At 45.4% G+C, this 21407-nt stretch overlaps 1 protein-coding gene across 3 annotated transcripts in view; it reads right to left on the minus strand.

Annotated features, from left to right (window-relative positions):
• Positions 1-727: 727 nt before the first annotated feature.
• ntn2 (netrin 2) overlaps positions 728-21407 on the minus strand; it is a 50918-nt gene continuing 30238 nt past the window's right edge. For all 3 annotated transcript variants that reach the window (XM_037082214.1, XM_037082213.1, XM_037082215.1), the window contains 5 exons: positions 19926-20114; positions 13487-13636; positions 10389-10442; positions 5938-6012; positions 728-5846 (listed from right to left, as the gene is read on the minus strand). In XM_037082214.1, the coding sequence (XP_036938109.1) occupies positions 5461-5846; positions 5938-6012; positions 10389-10442; positions 13487-13636; positions 19926-20114 (854 nt within the window). In that variant the 3' untranslated portion in view covers positions 728-5460. The remainder of the gene's footprint in view (positions 5847-5937; positions 6013-10388; positions 10443-13486; positions 13637-19925; positions 20115-21407) is intronic.

Here is a 21407-nt window from a genome sequence, read left to right on the forward strand (position 1 = left end):
GTCTCAGCAACCCCTATTCTCAATGCCTTGATGGCCATGCCTGGGGAGAGTGATGATAAATGGCCGCCTTCCTGTAATTTACCTTCAGGAGGATGGATGGAGCTGGCCTGTTTGGTTAGAGGGTGGGGAGACGAGGCGAGAGGAGACCGTAGGTGAGAGAGAGAGGGAGAAGAGAGGGGGAGGAAAGAGAGGAAGGAGTTTCCTGCTTTGGACCTGACTCGGGAGTTGGGTTTCCTCATAGGTGAGGTACACACTCAGTGTTTATTTACAGAGCTCTAGCTCTTGCTCCCCCCCCCCCACGCTCCCAGTCCAGCCCCTGTGAATGGAAACACACCGTATGCGAGCAGACCTTCCAAAACGGGAAACATACACATATCAATTAGATTATGATTTCCGCGGCTCCGGCCAACGGCTGCAATCAAAGAGACAGATGATCAACTCGACACACAGCTCATTAACTAATAATTTATTTTTTTTATCATTTAGATTAAAAAGTCAGTGGTTCATTGCCTCAGAGGAAAATGTACAAGGAAGACTTTGATATAACAGAAGTGAGGAGCGGGACTGAACTGAAGAACTGAAGAAAAAGGAGGGTGAGTGATCCATTACTCCCCGGGACGTTAACGTAACAGAAAGCGGTGGGTTGTTGTGTCAGTTTCCCCCCCGTTGACGGGAAAAAAGCATAAAAAAAAAAATCTGATCAGCCCGTGTCACATTTTCTTTTTTCTTTTTTTTTTTTTTACTCGATTCTCCTCAAAGTCATTTACAATTGGGCGGTTGTTGTCTGGAAACAACATAAAAAAAGAAAAAAAAGAATACATTCTGTGTAACATCTGAACCACATCTTCTGGTCGTGATCACAAAAGCATATGTTTCTGGTTTCTACATCCATATAACATCATCTGGTTTGTACATCCATACAAGTGAGTCATCCCAGGCCGAGTGACGCTTTACAAAAAAAAAAAAAAAGAAAAAAAAAGACAACAGAAAATGGAAAGAGGCAGTTCAGTACATATTTACAACATTCAAAAAAAAAAAGTGTCAAGACTTATTAAACAAGGCAAGATGGAAGTGATAAAAAAAAAAAAAAAAAAAAAAAAAATCAGACCAGGAGAATGAAAATGATACTTCTTCATCGGAGGCTGTTGGGACGTTTGAGCCGTGTGGCAAACGTAAGAAGCTTTTGTCGCCTTGGAATGAGAGCTCTCTCTCCTCTCTGCACTTTCAGTTCATGTGCATCACTTGTTTACTCGGGTAGGGTTAATTACACACACACACACATATACACACACACACACACACCTGTGAATGCTATAAATGGGGGGGGGAACAAAAGCAAAGCAGTTATGGCCTCAGTTCCACTGCCAAGCTGCTGAGCTTGTTAACGTAAAACAACAGGACGGCTCTCCCTATGAGGCTCACTAAATAGCTTTCACAAGACGACGCTTCCACCCCCCCCAAACAAACATCTGGCTCACTTCTTATCTTTATTCCCGTACGTTCAGGGTGGCCGCTTAAGAGCTGGAAAACAGAGAGCTGATAGGTGGGGAGAAAGGGGTTTGACGAAATCTAAAGTCCAGATTCAAGGACACCGTGGCTCCTCCATGATCGTGTTCAGTGAGCCGAGCGCCGGAGAGGCCGCGCAGGCACGTCATTCGACCATCCATCATAACGTGTCACACTGTACTCACATACCAGGACGAGGAGACTGGTGCGAGTGTAACACCACCTGTCTGACAGACCACCACACACAAATTGTTCACTGTTCGCTTCTGCATTTTTTGTAAATTCTGAAAATTCAACAGTTGGAAGTCACGCTCTGGACACAGCGATGTCGACAACTTTAAAGGTCATGCATTTCAAAATTCGTCTACAGAGCTTGTAGAAAGGTGCAGAATAAAGGTATCTATTGTTATGATTGTGAAGCAATATCATCATCATCATCATCGTCATTTTAAAAATGTTTATCGGGCCCAAATCTGTTTTGCTGTTTTATTTATGTCCGCGTAAGACAGTTTCTAACAAGGTTTGTTGGCCAATGGTAGAACACCGCCAGAGTAACAGCAGCCTTGGTAGTCTCCAGTTTGTGGAAGAAAGAAAAAAAGGTAAGAATGGCTGACTTCTACAGGATTGCCCTGTGCGTACTAGCTAGCACTTGCAATGTTAACGTTAGCTAGCGTTAGCAACAGTAGCTAGTGTTAGCAACGTTGGCTAACTTGAAGAGGCAGATGATTCGAACAACAGTAACAATGTGATGTGGAATGTGGACAGGACATCGCATTTAGTCGCTAAATGTTATCAGCAACACCTTCAAGAGTTTGATGTCCTTTTGTGTGATCTTTTGTCGCACACCAGAAGTCGTGGTGGGCGACAACCCATTTTGGTCACGGTTTGTTTTTGGATTAGGAGAGAGCTGTCGTGGGGTGGACAGATGAACAGCATGAAGAGCCACAGTCATTTGAACGTCGTCTCGCCCTGCTGCGCTCCAATACCCACACCGTACTGTTCAGTTCAGTATACCAGAATAAGATACAGTTTGACCCCAATATACAGAACGTCAGATGCAGTATTCCAAAAATATCTGGTCGCCTTTTATTGATTTTACTTTTAAAAAGTCAGGAAACCCATTACCTCGGAATTACAAAAGGAAACTATTGCTACTACTAAGTTGTACGAGCTCAAAAGTATCAACAATTTTGAGGTAATCAGTTTCCTAATTTCCTCTAAGTACAGTCAACTTGTCAGATTTGACAGTGTACGCAGGCCAGTGCACTTTTCTGGCTATTCTGACCCACAATCATTCGCGTAGTGGAAAATCAGTCACATTGACAATGACAAGACTGTAAATTTTAAAAGTTGACTGGAAACTGATAACCTCAGGATTACAAAGTAAAGTAGACTATTAAGTCAGTTGTATCTAAGCTGTGAAAGCTAAACATTTTTAACAACTTAAAATTATTACTTGGTAATATTGGGGTTATCGGTTTCCCTCAATTACTTTAAGTGGAGTCACTTTGTCAGAGTTTACAGTGTACGCTGGACTGCGACAGATGTGGAAGGTGCAGTCGTCCCCGTTGTATTCATACTGCATTAAAACAGTACATTACCTTGTGAGGGGCAGCTGCTGCGCACACTGAGATGAACGTGATTGTGATTTGGAAAACACAGCGCGAGTTTACAATAGCATCAACTGTCATGGCGTCCACATTCTTACGCTTGGTGACATTATTTCATAAACACTTACAATCAGACCATACACTTGTGTGAGTGTGTTCTTCACAGTTTGACATACATTCTCTGAGAGAGAGACGTGGAAAAAAAAAACAAGAGCTACAGTGCAGTACAGTATACCACTGAGGGGGTTTTGGCAGCCTCGCTCCGCGCTGTCACTTATCTAAAACACTGAACACACGACATGCAAAATAGGTTTAAAAAAAAAAAAAAAAAAAAAAACGAAAAAAAAAAATGAGAGGGAGAGAGTTTGGGGAGGGTGGTGGCTGACACATGGAAGAGAGCAGAGGAGAGACACTTCTGGAAGGACGACAAACCAAACATACCACCGCAGCCGGAGGAGCGTAACCACGAGCTAGCATGACAGGCCTGTCGGCGCGCTCGCTGCCGCGCCGAGCTTGACGTGCCCCTCAGAAACTGCGTGTTTATCTTGTACTCTATTTAAATAACTTGTAATGCGCTTTACAAAATGAAATAACAGCAAAAAGCAGATAAAAAAAAGCTTGAGAGCAACCAGACGGGTCTCTCTGTGGTTTTCGTTGGTCCTGACTTCCATAGTCTCTTAATTGAATTTAAAAACTGACTATGCTTATTTGGCAAAGGATGACAGGGACTGCGTTAGGGCGGGTGGGCGAGTGGGGGTGGGGGACGACGACTTGGGGAAGTTTTCCTTTGGATCTCGATGCTCATATTGGTTTAGGTCTTTTTCTGCTCACTGTAAGGTTTTGATGGACCAGCAAAAAACCACAAGCATGCAAACATAACAAAGCACATGAGGAATGAAATGTGACCCTCTCATGTCATAATACAATCAAGTGAGCACTAAAAAACTTTCCAGCCTCATTCATTTTGTCGAAATATGCGAGAGAAAAACACGAACTATGTTGTTTATCCGACTTTGTTTTCTTTTTACTGCATGAAAAGGAACTCTCGTTTCAATCTCTTATTTTGGCAAACAAAGAAGCCTGCCAGTCGCTAGACACATCAGGAAAAGGTTCAGACATTTTAAATACAAAGAAAACGACACTGGCCACACAGCAACATCTGGAAGGCCACTACCCAGCGGAAGACATTATCCATAAAGCAAAAAAAAAAAGTATGCCTCCTTGGAAATATTGGTATTGTTCTGAAATTCCAGCCATTTGTCCGCACCACTTAATCTGTCTTCCACAAAAAGTGACAAGCAATGAGTCACGATGGTGATGCATGACTTTATAAGCCACTCGTGAGAGGGGCTGGAGGTGAAGAGGCACAGCCCCGGAGGCCTGGGAAGTGACTCACACATGCTAACAGGGTTTGTTCTGCTTAAAATGAAACGAAAAGATACATCTCCAACAAGCTGGGATATGGATGGATGAGATAAAACGTCGCCACACGAAGAATATAAACTCTACTATGAGCAGTGGCATCAAATACTTGCAGATATAACAGCCTACATGAGCAGTTCATTCTGTGAGGGCTGTCTGGCGGCAGCAGCAGTGGTGGTGAGACTGAGGTTTGCTGTGGAAAATGTCCCTGCAAAGGGAGCCCTTGGTTCCTCACGGGACGACAGTTTTTATAGTCAAAGTCTGTAGAAGTTACTGCAGAGACCTGGTAACAGGATGGCCAGTTTTTTTCTTTTTTTTTTTTTTTTTTTGTAATGAACATCTTGACAGCGAAGTGTTGAGAAGTTGTCAGGCGCTACCGCTTGAGTTTGTTTCGACAACGAAACGCGAGGAGGCCGAGCTGAGGATGAGCGGCTTCGTCGCGTTGCTGCGATCAGTCAGTCTCTCCGGAGTGAAAAACACTCGAATAAAATCCTCAGAGACGTGTGTGAAGTGTGGAGTTGAACAAAAAATGGCAGGATACAGTCATGACAGGAGGACGAGGAAGAGGAGGGTGTTTGGGGTGCAGGTGGGGGACGAGTGGACAATTCCGCTGTCGTCATGGAGGGAATGGCGTCTGCTTTTGTATACACTTCATACCCTTTTTAATGGTCCCTTTTTAAGGCAAACCAATTGGACAAACTTGACATAACAAAAAGACACAACTTGAAAAATAAAAAGGAAAAGAATTATACAATATACACAAAACGTGGTCCTTAAAACAGGTAGGGTACATGCAGTCTTTCTAATGTGCAGTGTTCCCGTGATGGGGGGGGGGGGGGGGGGATACAAAGGATTCAGTGGGAGAGGGGGGAAGGGTTCATGAAGGTGGGCGATGGAGGGGAGAGGTAGGGCCGCTTCCCCATCACGCTTTGCTGCACTTCCCCTTCTTCTCCTTGCGCTGGAACTTCCTCAGGCGTCTCGTCCAAACGTCCCTCCACTGGATCACCAGGCTGTTCTTATCGGCCATAAGGCCCAGGCGCTCCGCCCCTGGACTGGCGGCCCCGGCCCCGGGCGCGACACCTGCACCCGCCGCCGTGCCCGTTCCGCTGTCACTGCCGCCCATCACCAAGAACCGCTTGCTCATCTGGATCTTCGGACACTTGCAGGCCAGGTCCTTCATGTGCACCCACAGGACGTTGTCGCCCCGCTTCAGGGGATCGCCGCGGCTCTTGTACACGGACACCACGTTCACTGAGAACTTGGCCCAGTCGCCCACCGTCTCCATGTCCAGGACGTTCACTTGGACCGCTGAGGACACAATCATGGAAAACACACAGATCAGTACACCCAATACGGCAGATTTACCCACTCTGACTGATGGTTTATTCTACTGCCTTACCATAGTCCTTCTTGCAGTATTTCTTCATGTTGATCTTCAGGTTGCCCTTCACTGGTTTACAATACGACTCACAATCTGCAAAGACAAGAACAAGCAGGGTCTCACTCACCGGCGCTCAGGTTACACACTTAAAGGGACACTTACACACATGAAATATGAATCGTGACTGTTACATTTTGGCTCTATTTCACACCATTATATAGTGCATTATGTGCTGCTCCTGTGGCACATAAACAGCAACCATCTCTAATGCAAAATCAGTGTGACTAAAAACAGTAAACCGTTATGCACTGTGAAACCACCAATAGACAGTGGACAGCATCAGAATAAATCACCACGTGCTTGTTTCTACAACTTGTGGCAAGTATATTCATACTCACACTTCAAAAAAACATTCAAAACATTTCAGGTGTGTGTGAGCTGACCAATCAGAGCAGACAGGGTATGGAAGAGGGCGGGCCTTAAAGAGACCAGAGCTTAAACAGAACAATTCAGACAGGGGGGGAATACAGAGCTGCAACACTGGAGAGTACAAGAAAACTGATGAGTCTTTTGAGCTCTCAAGCATGTAAAGCTATCTAGCAATAACATAAAATAAAATTATGAACCTAAAAACCACCGGTCACTGACAGGGCTGAAGGCTGCAGGAAAGTGGAGCAGGTTCGGCAATGTTGAGCCTGGTTTGGATTTTGTGTGCTAAAACACAACTTGAACAAATCACACATCAAACCCCCGGCAAAGGACGGCGCTGTGAGGCGAGTGAAGCATACCAGAGTAGTAAAAGTGTTCGGTCTGACATGTTTTCTGGGATCTTGACGAAAGACAGAGCGCGGTGGGAGCAGGTCATGGTTGGATGTGTGTGAATAGGCGGCTGCCAGCGTGACGAGTGAGACCACACATTGCAAAGATGACCTCTGCTGACCACTCATAGGTGGAGTCGGCTTGGTGATGAGGCGTTATAATTTACAATTGTGACAGTTAAAATGGAGCTCTTGGATCTCGTCTTGACCGACTCGAAAAAGCAGCTCTTGTTTGGTTTCGTTGTCATGTGCTGTATCTATGAGTGTCGTTTTCAGGTTGATCTTTCATCATAAAGTGACACAAATATGGAAACCGCACTGGAAACAATTCTGCCCGAAATATCTCAACCAAGGACTCGAAGCAAGTAGCTCTCCGGTTGCGACCTCACGTCTCTTCGTTCTGCAGCCCGGACATTTCCTTCAACCTGAAGAAAAAATTGATAACTGCAGTAATGCTTGAATTATTTGTAGATTTATCGTTGAAAAATGGCTGCGTGCAACACGTCCTATGAACCAACGTTATACATGTTATAATTTCCCTTGGTTTGTTTCTCCTAATCCTGAAATATTTATTTAGTCAGCTCAACATTAAAATGCTGCCCTCTGATCATGAAAGTACACTTTTCCATGAGCTGAGAGCAGGGAGGAACAAAGAAAACAAAATTAAATGAGCTTTTTTCGAAAAAACAGATGAAAGTGCTCACGTTAGAAACACTAACGTTTAATTTAAAGCACTGCGCCGTGTTTTTCAAATCGTGCTCATGGTAACTACTGTTACTGGAGCCGCGACAAGAGAGAATCGGACACTGCTGATCATTAGGAGAGCTCTACTGTACTTGACTCGACGCCACCGGATTTTATGAAGCGGAGAATTTTGGACCCACTTATTTCAATTACAAAACTATCGGAGCTCAGAAAAAAATTTCAAATGATTGACTGAAAAAACGCCAAGAGGCTCGTGTTTTTTTTTTTTCCGAATGTGGCATGAGGGTTAGTGTTAGTGAAGGGACACGAGAAGCTGACCATTCTTGCTCGCCTGGAATGTCGGGGCATGAAACTGAAAAACCACATGCTGCTAACCGGGCTGGTATCTGTGGTCGGGCCTTCAGAAGAAAAACCATTTGGTCGGGTTCGCTTCCCAAAGCAAACCGAATAAAAAAGAAATTGCTGGACATGAAATACCTCAATTAGAAAAAAACAAAACAGAAAAGGTCGTGAGAGAGAGAAATTAAGCTCGCTGGGTTGCATGAGAGCCGGGGTGTTGCATCGTTCATTTTTTTTTGGGTGGGGGACGGATGGAGCGAATGGAAGGAGGGAAGAAACAGGGGACCGAGGAGCCCGTAAAAACGTCCAGGAGGCTTGGCTGTATATCAGAGCGCTGGAGATTTTATTAGCCGGAGAGAGAGAGGAGAGAAAAGGGAAAGAACGGGAGAAAGAGAGAGCAGATGGCAGCTTCCAATAACCTCGAGACAGGGCGACGTTAAAGGAAAAAAAAAAAGAAGCGGAGGTGTAGATGTGGACGGGTGCGGAGGTGTGCGTGTGGACGGATTTGTGTATGAATGAACATTGCTCGCAGACTCGGATTGTTAAATATCAGAGCTTGCTTAAGGTCTTTTTCATTAGGAGCGAGCGTGCGGTTTCATGTGCAGATCATTATCATGGGGAAGCGTGCATGCAACTGTGACAGGCATGCATTTGTATGAGATGCGCATGGATTTCATTAGATCACCGCCGTTATTTGCGTGTGTGGCATACAGCGGCTGGCCCAAAGGTATCGGCGGTGTAACTCCGACTGAGAGACGGTGTGTGTTTTTTCCCATGAAGACTCGCTGGCTGTTCACCTGGAAAAGCTCTCGGTGAATCGCCTGCTGACCCAGAAGACCGGCCCACTGAAAAACGCTCACAATTGGCTCCGGGGGGCTCTCGATGCCCCCTCATTCCCTTGAGCCCCCTTCTCGCGGTGCCATGACAAGGACAAATTGCATCCACCGCCCCTTACACAAAAACACTCGGGGGCCTTCAGCTTCTGATCTCGCTTCTCGCTCTATGGTAGTTTAGGAACTAGAAGGACTGGAGGGTGGGGGGGGGGATGCTCTGGTGTGTTTGGTCGAGCCTGAGGTGAATTGGCGATCAACAACTCTTGTGTTCTTAGACCCCGTAACATTTTCCCAGGGAAGTAATAAACACAAGAAAGGGCTCGACTGTGCATTTTTTTTTTTTTTTTTAAAGGCTCAGAGGCCCAAGTAATGAGAGGAAACAGAGCGAGGAGCGCTGTACTTGTGAAAAGAAGCTGCAAATGTGAGAAAACGATCAATATATATTGAGAAATATAATATTTAGACATTTAGGGAAATGCACATATTTGCTTTCTGGGCAAACATGGGATGACAGGAGAGATAACACTCATGTCTGTGCAGTTACAATGCGGCTTAAGCCAAAGTGGTCTGTTAGCTTAGCTTAGCAGCTCGGCTGAACAACGGCTGCTTCCGCCGTAGCTAGAAGATATCATGATAATGGGTATCTGGGCTTTTCCATGAGCAGGTCGCAGTTTACAGTCCAATTATCAACTTGAGAATAGACAATGTCGAGATTATTTCACAGGGCCCAAAATCTGTTATATCTTGATTGTTTAATCTACATAAAATGTGTAAAAACAACTATTTGTCAGTGTGTGATGGACTATTTCTCTCTACCCATTTCTGTTTCCAGTCTCTGTGCCGAGCCAAGCTATGGGGTAAGCTTAACTTAGCTGATTTACATGATTTACTCTATGGGTGTACATGGCATAAATCTTCTCATCTAACTCTTGGCAAGACAGTGAATATGCATTTTCCAAAAAATGTCAAACTGTTCCTTTGATGTAAACTAATTTATTCATTCAATACCATTGGATTTAATGAGGACAGAAGTGAAGTCAGTGTTAGCAGTATCCTCAAACCTTTGAAAAATAGGACCTCCATAAATCAAAAGTGTCGTCTGCAGTGAGTTTTCTGACAAAACATATATTTTTAGAAGAAAAAGGATAAAGAAAAAAACAATAAAACTATGCGCTTTGAATTGCACAGTAGAGTTTTAGCGGCAGGGTGGGCGGTTCGATCTGCAAGCCCGAGTGATGATATATGTTATAAAGCCACTAATGAATCAACATTTCCAAATCAACACCGCCGCTCAAATCAAACGGCCGCGGAATGAAAAATAAGGGCAGGGTAATTGACCGGAGCTTAAATTGGACAGTTGGAGGGAGAGACTGAAGAAATTTCCCCGCGGTTGCTTGCCAGCACTCTTTTCACGCCTCAAAACTCTCCCTTCCACTATATCTCCCAGCTAAACTCTAACTAATCACCTGCCTATCTGCTGGCCTTGGCTTTGAGCTGCTGTGATTTCCAAGCGCAGCACGGCTCCACTAACTTGAGGTTAGCGGTTGGGGGAAAAGTGTGCCAAGGACACAGGTTTTTTAAAGACAATGGAAAAATTCCACGGGTCCCCGTGCGCTCGTTCTCTTTGCACGACTTCAAAAAGACGGGACCCCACCCTTCATTAATATTTATTCCACACCTTAAAACTCAAGTCCAGAAATATTAAAAAATATGTTTTCGTTCCCCTCGTAAAGCAGCGGTGCTCATGGGCGAGGTGCGGAGAGCGTATACTAACCTGCTGGTTCCTCTGTGCTGCTCACCACAGCTGTGGGGTTGACCACTGGGATTTCTGAAACACACAGAAACACACACGCGGAATACACAGTTATTTCACTGGTTAAATGTAAATTCCTTCCTTTCAAGTTTGGTCAAAGAAGTGATTTGGCTGCGTGCCTGCTCGGAGTGCATGTGTGGTCAAAGAAATGAAGTATGTCTGAATTCAATGAAAGAGTGGGTATATCTGGGAAGGGTTTGTGAATGTATTAAAAACACCCGCAACGTAATACAAAAGGGTCTGCTTAGGATTGAGAAGTGGAAAGTGTCGGGGGGTTTTTGCCGTGCAGGAGGTTTGGACGGTGACATGTGTCAGCTATCGGATGAAAGCACGTGAGGAATCGCAGGCAGACGTGCTAGATAAACACCGGTGGACTGACAGGGAGACTTATTGGTGGTGAGAGGGAAGACAGGCTCAAATAAACCATGCATTCCACGGACTAATGTGGTGGTTTCACTGTCATCTTTAAGGGGAACAGACTCAGAAGATCCTCGGTGGAAGAAATAATGGAGTCCGAGGACTGAATTCAACCCCCCACACACAAAAAATGCACTCTTAATCCAGTTTGGAGAAGTCAATCCATTCAAAGTCGGCGCACACAGAAGTTCTTTGAAGCCACTCTGATTAAAAAATGGAAAGGTGGCTGCGGTAGATTAGTGTCGTCCTCCCCTAACAGATGCTGGGTTAACGCCGCTCTGTAATCTCCATGCAGGCATGTATAGACAGATGGACAGATGGCAGAGGGGGGCAATTTTGCTTGGATCGTCTTGAGACAGATGCAGCCTTCCCTCGCCATGCCCGCTGGCTACTCTAAAAAAAAAAACTGAAAAAAAACAAAAAAACAAAAAACAAGTGCCTTGTGGAATTCCTCCAGGACCTTCTCCTCTAATCGTATGCAACTTTCCAATACAAATGCTAACGACGGGCCCTCTGCTTTTCTTTTTCTTTTACTGTAAACGGAGTAACTGGAAAGCTGGCTTTGCATCCACCCAGAGGATCCGCATTTGGATTTGGAGGTGGAGGGTTTGAACCGAGCGAGTGGGAGTGTGGTGGTGGGGGCGTAAGCTGTTTTGAGGCAGCAGTTGTCTCTCTGAAATTATGGACGCCCCGCCAACAAAAACAAACAAGGGCACCGAGCTTTGTGAAGGCAGGCGCAGCTGCTAGAAGACACTTTTGAGTCCGCGTGCCCTCGCGGGCCACATCTTGTGAAGACGGACAGATGATGAAAGGATCATTCAGATGAGGGTTGCTGCCATCATACTAATTGGCTGCTTAATGGGCTTGTCTTCTGTCTTTTGGGTCCAGGGAGCCTCAATAGGAGAGAAGATCCCCACCATGAGGCCACAATGACACACACAGTTGGCATTAACGCTCTTCGTAATGGATCCAAACACACATACACAACTGTTCTTGTTCCCACTGGACGGTTCAGCGGCGCTCAAACGAGTGGGGTCTGCCATCCATGACCACAGTTGTTTTCTCCCTCTCGCCCGCCCGCCATCTGCTCCGGAGAGGAACAACGCGGCAGCATGTGGAACAGTGTGGCACAGCTCGGTGTGGCGCTGGGCGGGCGCGGTTTGCTCGGGTGCAGGTTGTTTCTTAGTGTGTGTGTGTGTGCAGTGTGTGCTCGTACCGCCTGGCACACGGTACGGTGGAAAGCTGCCCTCGATTACACATGCCTGCATGTGCCGGGCCGCTGGACATATTTCACAATCCACGCGCACATGTACACGCTTGTTACAGGAAATTAAAAACCTGATGTTGTCGACATGCATACTACAGCTAGTAGAGCACAAGTGCACACACATGCACACACGCATGCACACACCCACTGTGCGCGAGTGGAACAACACGTTAACAAAGATCACGTTTCAGTTCAGCCTAACGTTACATGCGGGCCCTTGTTTGCACACATGTTTCAGGCTGTTCTCTATGAAATTATCGGTGCATTTTCAGTGGCCATGTCAGCCCAGAGGACACATGCACTGTGTGCCGGGTGTGCCTGTCAGAAGGCTGAGAATGACTTTCGGCTACGGGGAGGTGTGCTTTCAATTATGCTGCATAATCTCCATGGTTTTTAGTGCACGTGGCTCCAAGTGCAGCTCATGACTTTATTGAAAATATGTATCATGTCTTTTCTTGGATTATGTTCTTCACGGTGGAGCTTGTAAGTCTTTTACCCGCTCCATGACAGCACAGTAAAACCACATACATGCACAAACTGGGGCTGGGAATTATATCGTTATTATATTGCTATCGTAAAATAAGACTAGATATCATCTTACAGCCTGACAAATATTGTATCTCAAGGTGAATTTTAGTTGAAAAACATAACAATATTAACTGAAACAAAGAAATGGCACCTGAGCTCCTGTTTCAGACAGTTAGCTGCATGGCTAACTGCGCAAAACAGCTAATGGCAGCTACAGTTAGCTGCATTAGCAGTTAGTCTGGTGATATACTGCTTCCTGTCTGTTTAGAGTATGATTTCAACAGGTGGTCAGTTCTTACATATTGCACCCTTAAGTCCATATCTCCCAGCTGTGGTTCAAATTGTTATTATCATACATGTACCGTATCAACATTACTACAATCTAGTCATGCAGACCACATGCAGATTACACGGATATGTGCAGATGTTTATGTCGGGTCATGGAGGGGATCGTTGGTGGTCAGGTGACAAGCCCGAGACCAACATTTGAGACGGTCTTTCGAGATCTGTAAACTGTAAACCATATTTTTCATGATGTGTCGGATTTCCAGCCATGTTTGTAGACTGACCAGCGAAAGCAAAAAAACCAAACACGGCATTTTCCTAACATTATCCGAGTGGTTTTTGTGGCTCAGCCCTAACCAGACCATGAACACAGCGCTGTCATAACATGAAGTGGAAAACTGAATATAAGGAAACGTACAGTTATTCTGCCGCAACTTGCTAACAAGCTGGTAAATCCACCAAGCTGAAGACGGAGTTGTGACTGTGTGTGTGTGTGTGTGTGTGTGTGTGTGTGTGTGTGTGTGTGTGTGTGTGTGTGTGTGTGCGTGTGTGAGTCACTCACTGATGCAGGGCGCCACAGGTGAGCGGCTCTGCTGGTAGCCCTTGGCGCAGCGGTTGCAGGTGATGCCGGTGACGCCGTCCTTGCAGGGGCACTGGCCTGTGGTCTGGTTGCAAGTCTTGCCTGCGGCACCCACGGGGTGGCAGTCACAGGCTTGGGTGGGGGTGGGTGGGGAGGTTCGGTCACAGGTGTGAAAGGTTGTGAAATAAGAAAGAGGAGAAAGAGAAAACATATCACGTTAATTCATCACCAGCTTATTCCTCAGATACCACAGTCCCTGCAGGGCATTCAGTTAAATATTCTAAATGTCTGGTTTTTGACAGACTAACAGAAGGATGGGCTGATGTATGTAGTATATCGCCATCGGGGGACCGATAAAGCCACATTGTGCCGTCCTCTCCACTCATTTCTGCTCTCCTAACTGCTATGCGGTGCCTGCCTGGTGACACACGCTACACGGTTTCATCACTTCCCGAAAGTTCAGTCGATGCCCAGCAAATGCCAACAGCAACAAGCAACGCTCCGGTCACCTCGCTTTGGCAAAGTTTTTATGAGTTCTTGCTGGTTCTAGGCAATTTATTCAAACCCCCTTAAGCAACATGAGGCTTGCTTTTTTTTTTTTTTTCCTTTTTTTCGTTTAAAGAGCTGTTAAAGTCAAGAGCTGGCGCGTCGGTCCGAAGCCTTCCGAGAGAGCTTTACGAGATGTTAGAGGGGATGACAGGGAGAGGGAGAAGCAACCTATCAGAGGGTGACAAGAGAAGGAGAGGACAGGAGAGCGACGGGGAGAGAGAGTGTGAGAGGGACGGCGCTTCAGTGTAATCCAAACAGAGTCTTTTGGTGCACTCGGCAGCATAAACAACAATGAATCCAACAGAACTGTGGCTACTCCAAGTCCGCAAAAAAAAAAAAAAAAAACTCCTGACATTTGTTCTTTAAGTAATAAACACATACTTAACATTTCACAGCAATCCAGCCAGACAAACACATCAGTGACATATCAAAACAAATGTAAGACTTATATCTTCTTGAGTCATCTACGGGGGTGTGACTGACTGGTCTCACGTTCTCCGTCCTGAATACTGGAGTCGGGAGCACGAGAAACCTTCCTTTCCTGCCTTATCGACTGACATGTTGCCAAAAATACAAACAAGCCATGAAATGCAAGGTGAACTTCTTATTGTCAACATCTTTTTTTTTTCTTTCTTTTTTGGGGGGAAAGCAGGCACAGGCTGGCGCATAATTACTAAAACAAACTTAAGAATGACTCGACTGAAACGCGATAGCTGTAATTGTCCAAGCTTATCAAGAAAAGACAAGAAAGGCCAAAATTACACTTTGGGGGAAAAACCCTGTAACCTAACAGTTTGTTACAGGGCTTGCCAGAGAAAGGCAGCTGCTAACATGCCACGGTTTCTTCCCACCGCTCTGCAGAACTGTGAATGTGTTTATTTGCACCGGACATTTTTTAGCTGCTTACAACAGAGAGCGGAGCCTGAGGACCCTACCACCTGTTGAAACGGGCCAGAGAGAGGGTTTTAAATGGCTGAAACTGACCCAAGAGTGATCGTGTGTGTCTGGCAGCAAAGGGGTTGGGAGGGATTAACTGCAGCTCAGATCTTCAGAAAACACATTTGCCTTTTTTCCGGCAAGGCCGACCGGTCCACAGGTGTCAAAGTGGCTGCGCTCTGTTTGAAGCTGTGCGCGGAGACGTAAATCTGATGCCCCAGCGTCCATGCAAAATCCCCACCACTTGAGTCACGCAAAGGCCCGACCGGGGAAACCAAAGCTTTGATGAGACTTGGTAAGAGTTTCCGACTGACCTGAAGGGGATACACGTCTGCATATGGTGGGGTGAGACGCAGAGCTGGGCTGGATGTCAGAGGTCAAGTCAGCAAGGGGTCTCTGGACTGTGACCTATATTGTCACCTCTACACCCACCCACATTCATCAGCCAGAGCTCCTGCCATCGTTGCCCAGTACTTAAGTAATCAGTTTGTTAATGATGCCGAGCTGACACATACATACATATGAAACTCGAATCTATAAAATGTTGCCTTGGATCTCCTGCCACTATTTCCAGGGAATTAATGTTCGTTTGCCTATGAAAGGGGCGCCTGTAGCTCAGGAGGTAGAGCGGGTCGCCTGGTAATCGGAAGGTCGCCGGAATGATTCCGCAGCTGCATGTCGATGAATCTGAAGATACCGGACCCCAAAGTGCACCTGATGAGCAGGTCGGCCGCTTGCATGGTAGCCTCTGCCATCAGTGTATCAAAAGAATGGATGAATGTGACAAGTGTGGTAAAAGTGCAGTGAGCGGGCAGTAGACCGGAAAACTACAGAATTAAATGTCCATTTAACATTTCACCATTAAACAGAGCTGATAAGTGCACTAACAAATACATTTGAAAGCCTGATCTATAGAAAGTAGCCTTGGATCTCCTGCCATTTGCATAGATTAAATATGCTGATGATTACACACTTGATTTGAGTTTGAAAAGTAAACCAGCTATTTTATACAAATAAAGATACAGAGATTTTGGGCTCACTCATGCCTATGTGATGATGCATCCAGACCACATGTGAGGCAACTCCCCCCCCCTCAGTTATACGATCTGTCTGATGCAAGTCTGGAGTCGGTCTGTCATGCCTGCTGAGACATGTGGCCATTGTTTCCTGGCTGATCACTGAACAGCGCGAGCTATCAACTCGATCCGGTCAGTGTGAACGAGATGCAAGTAATGTTCGACACTTTCCCTCTAAGTAATCCCAGCCTGTTGGGACATCAGAGTTTACTGCCAATGTCCACACTGTTCAGTAAACAACCAGCAACTGCCAGATCTGAATGGGCTTTAAGAGGCAGGATGGGGGTTGGGGGGGGGCGGTGTATGTCGTTCTCCACCCCCGGCTCTCCTCCTTGAACTGTTTTTCTGAAGTTTTATGTGCAGGGGCTTGGGCCAGTTACGAAGCAGTAAAAACGTCCTCAGAGGTTGATGACTTTTCAAGCCTTTTGCGCCTGCAGACGTGACAGGCACTGCACTGGGATTTGCAGTCCTTTGACAGGCATTTGCCCCGTTTAACTGATTCCTGTTGCTCCGTGAATGTGTGTGTGTGTGTGTGTGTGTGTGTGTGTGTGTGTGTGTGTGTGTGTGTGTATGTACACATCTGGGCTTAAAGGACTGTCAAGGACTGCTTCTTGTCTGTAGTTGTAAGCAGTCGACACATTATGGGAATATGCTTTTTAGCAGTCAGGGGAGTCATTATGTTGAATTTAGAGCACGAATTAGTCATTTGTCTGCAAAAATCTGATCGAATCAAGAGATGAATTTAAGTCATTGTTAACCTGAGAGTATAGATTATTATATTGAGCACACAAATAATAATTTAAGAGATATTAGCATAATTTTAGCATTTAAAATGAAGTCTGTGAAGATGAAGCCGTCAAAAGATCAGATTCTCCCTCCCTCCCAGTGACATCTGATATTTAAATCTTGTTCCTCTGGCTCGACTCGTGCTAATGATACAAAAATGGTCTTATTCGCCCTCAAGGATACAACTATTACTTTTAGAATTGAATTGCATAATGTTTTTTTTCTGTCCACAGCACGCTCTGACAGCTAATATCCTCATGCACTCCTTCAGACGGCCAATGTGGTTTGTGTTGGCCGGCGTTACTTCGCGTCGACTACAGCCTCATGTTGAATTTCCTTTTATCAATGTTCCTTGTGGTCAGAGGACACCAGCTGTATGGCTCGGATTCACACAAAAAACCTTGTATTTTGAAGACCTCGTGTACTGCAGCCAGGCGATGTGGTGATTGCCATGGCTCTCTCATTCTGCTGACTGTTTTAATGCTTGTGATGCTACAAAGGGCTCCGGGAGAGGCTGGCGAATGGGCATTTCTGCTGCTGGAGCTGGAGCCCTGCGCATTCACTTTGCATTGGCTCCTTAATACTTGCAAGTATGAGATAAGTGGTGATGGAGAGAGGAGAAAGATGGTTCCTCCTCCTCCTTCGCCCATCTACAGAGCAGGTCTTATTAGAAACAGACATGGCCTATTTGTCCTCTCAGAGCCGGCTCTGCCGCCAGCCCTCCCTGCTCTCGTCTCGCCTTTAGAAAACACCTGTATTTTTATTGTTGTAACTCCATTTCAAACTTGACACTTACCCCCACCTTCAGCCACACCGCACCTCTGACCCTCTAACTCGACCCCAATGCATGGAGATAAAACGCGAACAAAGGCAAGAATTGGGCTGGAAAATAAAATCGGGAACACCACAAGAGAGAGGCTTGTAGTTAGAGAGAAATCAGAAGTTGGAGAGGGAGAAGAGCTGGCGGTTACAAACAATCACGGGGAGCCGAAGAAGATGGAGATGAAAAAAAAAAAAGAAAGTGAGCGAGGCCCGAGGCGAGGGAAAATGACGGCTCATGGAAGGCTGCGGAATTGCTCTGATCAATCACGGAGGCAGGCGCTCAGCGGAGGCTTTTTTTCGGACGCTAACTTTCATTTCCGTCACATCTGGGGCCTTTGTGAGGGAGGGAGATAAACTGTTTACCACCTGATCGCTAGGCTTTGATACGGACAAATTGCAGAGTCGGGGCGCTCAAGAGTGTGTGAGAGCTTCACACTCCCAGGTACCGCAGGAAATGGAAGATGAGGGAACAAATGCACGCGGAGAACACATCTCAGGACTGATCTCCTGTCAGGGTTGAGGCAGATCTCTTTTCTGTCGGCGCTCTGGAGCAGTAACAGGTCAAATGACTTAACTTTTGAGGTATGTGACCAAAGTCACTGTGGAGTTTTTTTGCCATCATATGATGAATGGCTCGACATCTCAGCGCAACTAATATCATGCCATTTCTAACCTCCCGGTGTTCAGTTACAGTTTGGGACGGCTGCAGAGGGAAAACTGAGCGGAAGCCAGTGGGAGATTCTCGCCATGAAATTTTTCGACCCAAAGATCTTCACGGCTATGAACGTTGGCAGCTCTCACCCTGCGCCGTTTTTTTTCTTCTTAAATGTTCTGGAAGTGATTCTTTACCTTCATCGGGATCAACAGAATCAAAAACACCCCCGCTCTGCTATTGATTTGAGCATTTTTTTCCCGAGCAACAAGTACAGGAAACGGGTGTTGTTTTTGCAATGAGTCCAGCGGGAGGAGAGAAATGCTTCCAGCATAATATCAGGCTGAAAAATATTCACTGCAAATGTGAAATAATAAAAGGGGGTAAAATACATGTTTCCATGAGACATGCCTTGGTCAAGTGATAATATTATGTGGTGTGTGGTATGGGGGAAACATTCTGTGGGACAGCCAGAAAAGCTTCGGGCACAGCGTCAATTCGTTTTTCTCTCTGCTATGGTATGGCAACTCAGACGTGCTGATGTTTTTCAGCCGAAGTTACCGTGACCAAAACATGTTTCCAATCATAACTCGCGACTCCTTTCTTAAGCTTTTTTTTTTCAGTAAATGACATGATTACACAAGTATTAGTAAGGTTAGAACATCTCAATCAGCTTTTGTTTGAACATTCCGTAAACACTCGGAAAGTCAAACTGAGCTTAAACTAATAATCCGTGACATTTTTGTGTAAATAAATATTCATTGTGCTACTCTATTGCTGATTGATATCGCACGAAAATGATTCTTGTTCGAGAAAAAAAAAAAAAAAATCCTATTAGATGTCGTAATCAGAGTGGTCGGTTAGTTCCTTTCCCGGAAAAAAATACTTTTTTGTTTTAAGATTCTGACAGCGCAAAAAAACAACTTGGTATTTGGAGCTGTTCGAGCAGTGATCACCCACCATGTATGATGAGACAAACACAAAACCACCGGGAGACACTGGAAGAGACAGTTTACCCCAAAATCAAAAATAGTGTAATTTTTCCCAGAGACATAGCTGTTCATTTTTTTTTTTTTCAAAAGTATTTTCTTTGGCACGCCGGGTGCCACAAGCCGATTTCCATTAAATTCGAGAAAAGGCAGACATCATTTTTAGGGCCGATATCTCCAAAAACTCTGCAACTCAGACTGAAACAATTTAGTTCGATAAACAGCACGGCTAGAAAAGTGGAAAAATGTGTATTTTTGATCTTGGGATGGATTATCCCTTTAGAATTTATCAATGCAAAATGCAACGAACATAGACCAGAGGTGATGTTTGATTGTCAAGTGTAGCTGTGTCCAGAGTCCAGGATCTCCTGCATACAGTGGTGTACTCATGACGTTTGAGGGGCAGGGGTGAAAAAAAAAAAAAAAAGGCGTATAGGCGCATCTGAGAGGGTGCTTATGTGGTGATTTTTCAAACATGGGCTCGAGTCCACTAGTGCTTGATTACAGCTTTAAACAACTATCACCATTCACCTTATTACATCAACAACATTTTGAAGGTAAAAAAAAAAGCTACGTATCGTTGCTTTAATTCATGCTCTCCACATTCTTACCTTTGCAGGCTCGCCGGTGAGTGATCGGCCTGGCCATGTCCCTGTAAAAGCCCTCCTTGCAGTAGTGGCAGTGGCGGCCCGCGGTGTTGTGGCGGCAGTTCATGCAGACCCCTCCGCTCTTCCTCCCCGACAGCTTGTACAGCTCCATGTTGAATCGGCAGCGTCGGGCGTGTAGGTTGCAGTTGCACGCTGCGCGGGAGAGAGGAAAAGTTGAAAACATGGTTAGCTGTGTGATAAAAAGACATCTTTGCAGTTTGTTTTTTTTTCCTCCTAAGTTGAGTGTGCACTGCAGTGAAACATGCATGGTGCATATCACAGGAGGAGCCGGGAGAGATTTTCCAGTAAAGCAGTCGGGAGTGCTTTATAATCCACACTGCGGCTGTGTGCTTGGCTGCTATTCCAGACCTCATCAATCAAAAGTGATATTTGCAGGGCTCATTTTCTCCATTTCATAATTAATGAATTCGGCTTCTCTCAGCCCATTAGTTATTAATCACTGGAAAGAGAGACATTAATTTCATGAATCACTGATGAGTAAAGACTTCTGAGATCTATTAAAGGCGAGGCCGATTCCGATAAAGGAACGGGCTCGGGCTAGCTGTCCTCTAAATGAGGCGAGCCGGGATATATGGGACATGTGAAGTGAGGTTATATCTCTTCACAGTCGCTCCCAGTTCCACTTGAAATCCGGCCGATTCCTTCATGTCTCTTTGCTTCACAAGTCTTTCCAGTGATTCCTCCATATTAGACCACACTCACCGGCTCTGACATTATTCATCAGCTCCGTTCGCCCTCTACATGTGTGGTTTGCATTTGAGGAGCTTAATGAGAAACCTGCCCTTGTTGTTTGTGTAAAAGAGTTTGATCCAGACCCTCTGCTAGTTAAATCAGAGTCAGACCTGGGACCTGAAGACTTGGCCGTGGCTTCAAAGACGGTCGCTGCAGAGCTTAGCTCCAGTTCAAAGTTACCCACAGATAAATTAGAAAGGGGTAAACAACAGCAGAGCTGTTTGACCAAAAACATCAACAGTCATGGCCAAAGAGGATTATTAGGGCATCACAACGGAAGGTGATATTAATTAACTCTAATCTGGTATTTGAGAAAAACACACTAACAATAGATGTTTGGAATAGAATAAGACACAACAATGGGGGATAAATAAACAAGGCTGGCTGAAGGACTGAGGGCTGTTGTGTTTGTGTCTATATGTGTGGCTTTGTGTGCAATGGAGGGACTGGTGAGTAGGCAGAAGAACATTTAGTACAGAAAACATTTTCTGTAACTTTCTGAAAGCCATGATCCAACATGCACACCCACATCACACTGTGATTGTCCGGCTGTGCAGCGGTGAGAAAGGAACCAGGGTTAGAACTTCTCTGTACCTCGTATTTTTCCATTTTTGACACTATTTCCGGAAAAAATGTTCTGTGAACTAGTTCTGATCAGGTATGCTGCAGCCCCTACAAATCTGCTAAAATCTG

The sequence above is a fragment of the Acanthopagrus latus genome, chromosome 20 (genome assembly GCF_904848185.1).
Source record: "Acanthopagrus latus isolate v.2019 chromosome 20, fAcaLat1.1, whole genome shotgun sequence".
Classification (NCBI taxonomy): Eukaryota; Metazoa; Chordata; class Actinopteri; order Spariformes; family Sparidae; genus Acanthopagrus; species Acanthopagrus latus.